The sequence below is a fragment of the Saprolegnia diclina genome (genome assembly GCF_000281045.1).
Source record: "Saprolegnia diclina VS20 unplaced genomic scaffold supercont1.13, whole genome shotgun sequence".
Lineage (NCBI taxonomy): Eukaryota > Oomycota > Saprolegniomycetes > Saprolegniales > Saprolegniaceae > Saprolegnia > Saprolegnia diclina.
The window spans coordinates 516,276-516,665 of NW_008246080.1; the positions used below are offsets into that span (position 1 = coordinate 516,276).

General features: G+C 61.8%; 1 protein-coding gene across 1 annotated transcript; it reads left to right on the top strand.

Moving 5' to 3' along the window:
• Positions 1-390, top strand: SDRG_05138 (hypothetical protein; the record flags this gene model as incomplete). The annotated part of the gene is made up of 1 exon (XM_008610835.1): positions 1-390. A coding segment is annotated over one exon (390 nt), but the record flags the coding sequence as incomplete, so codon positions are not given.

Here is a 390-nt window from a genome sequence, read left to right on the forward strand (position 1 = left end):
TCCGAGTGCAGCGACTTTGTCAGTTGCCAATCTTCCGCCATGCCCCGCGAGACCTTCTACGCGCTGGTGTCGACCGATACCTTTGGCACGCAACACCGCGTCTACGTCAAGCTCAAGACCACACGCAATGGAGAACAGTGGACGATGAAGCCACTGCAGACAGGCCGCACCATCGAGTCGGCGCGCTGCCAGCCCAACAACCTCACCACGGTACGGCTAACGCATCACCGGGCGACGAAGTACCGACAACGTCACCTCGTCGACAAGGGCGAGGCCGAGTCGGGCGTAGGGACATACTTCCACGCGTACGTCTGCGTGGCTCCTGCGCCGCGCCACGTGTGGCGCTACGGGCTCGTTTTCGACTTTTCTTGGTCCGAAAAGGGTGGCGGT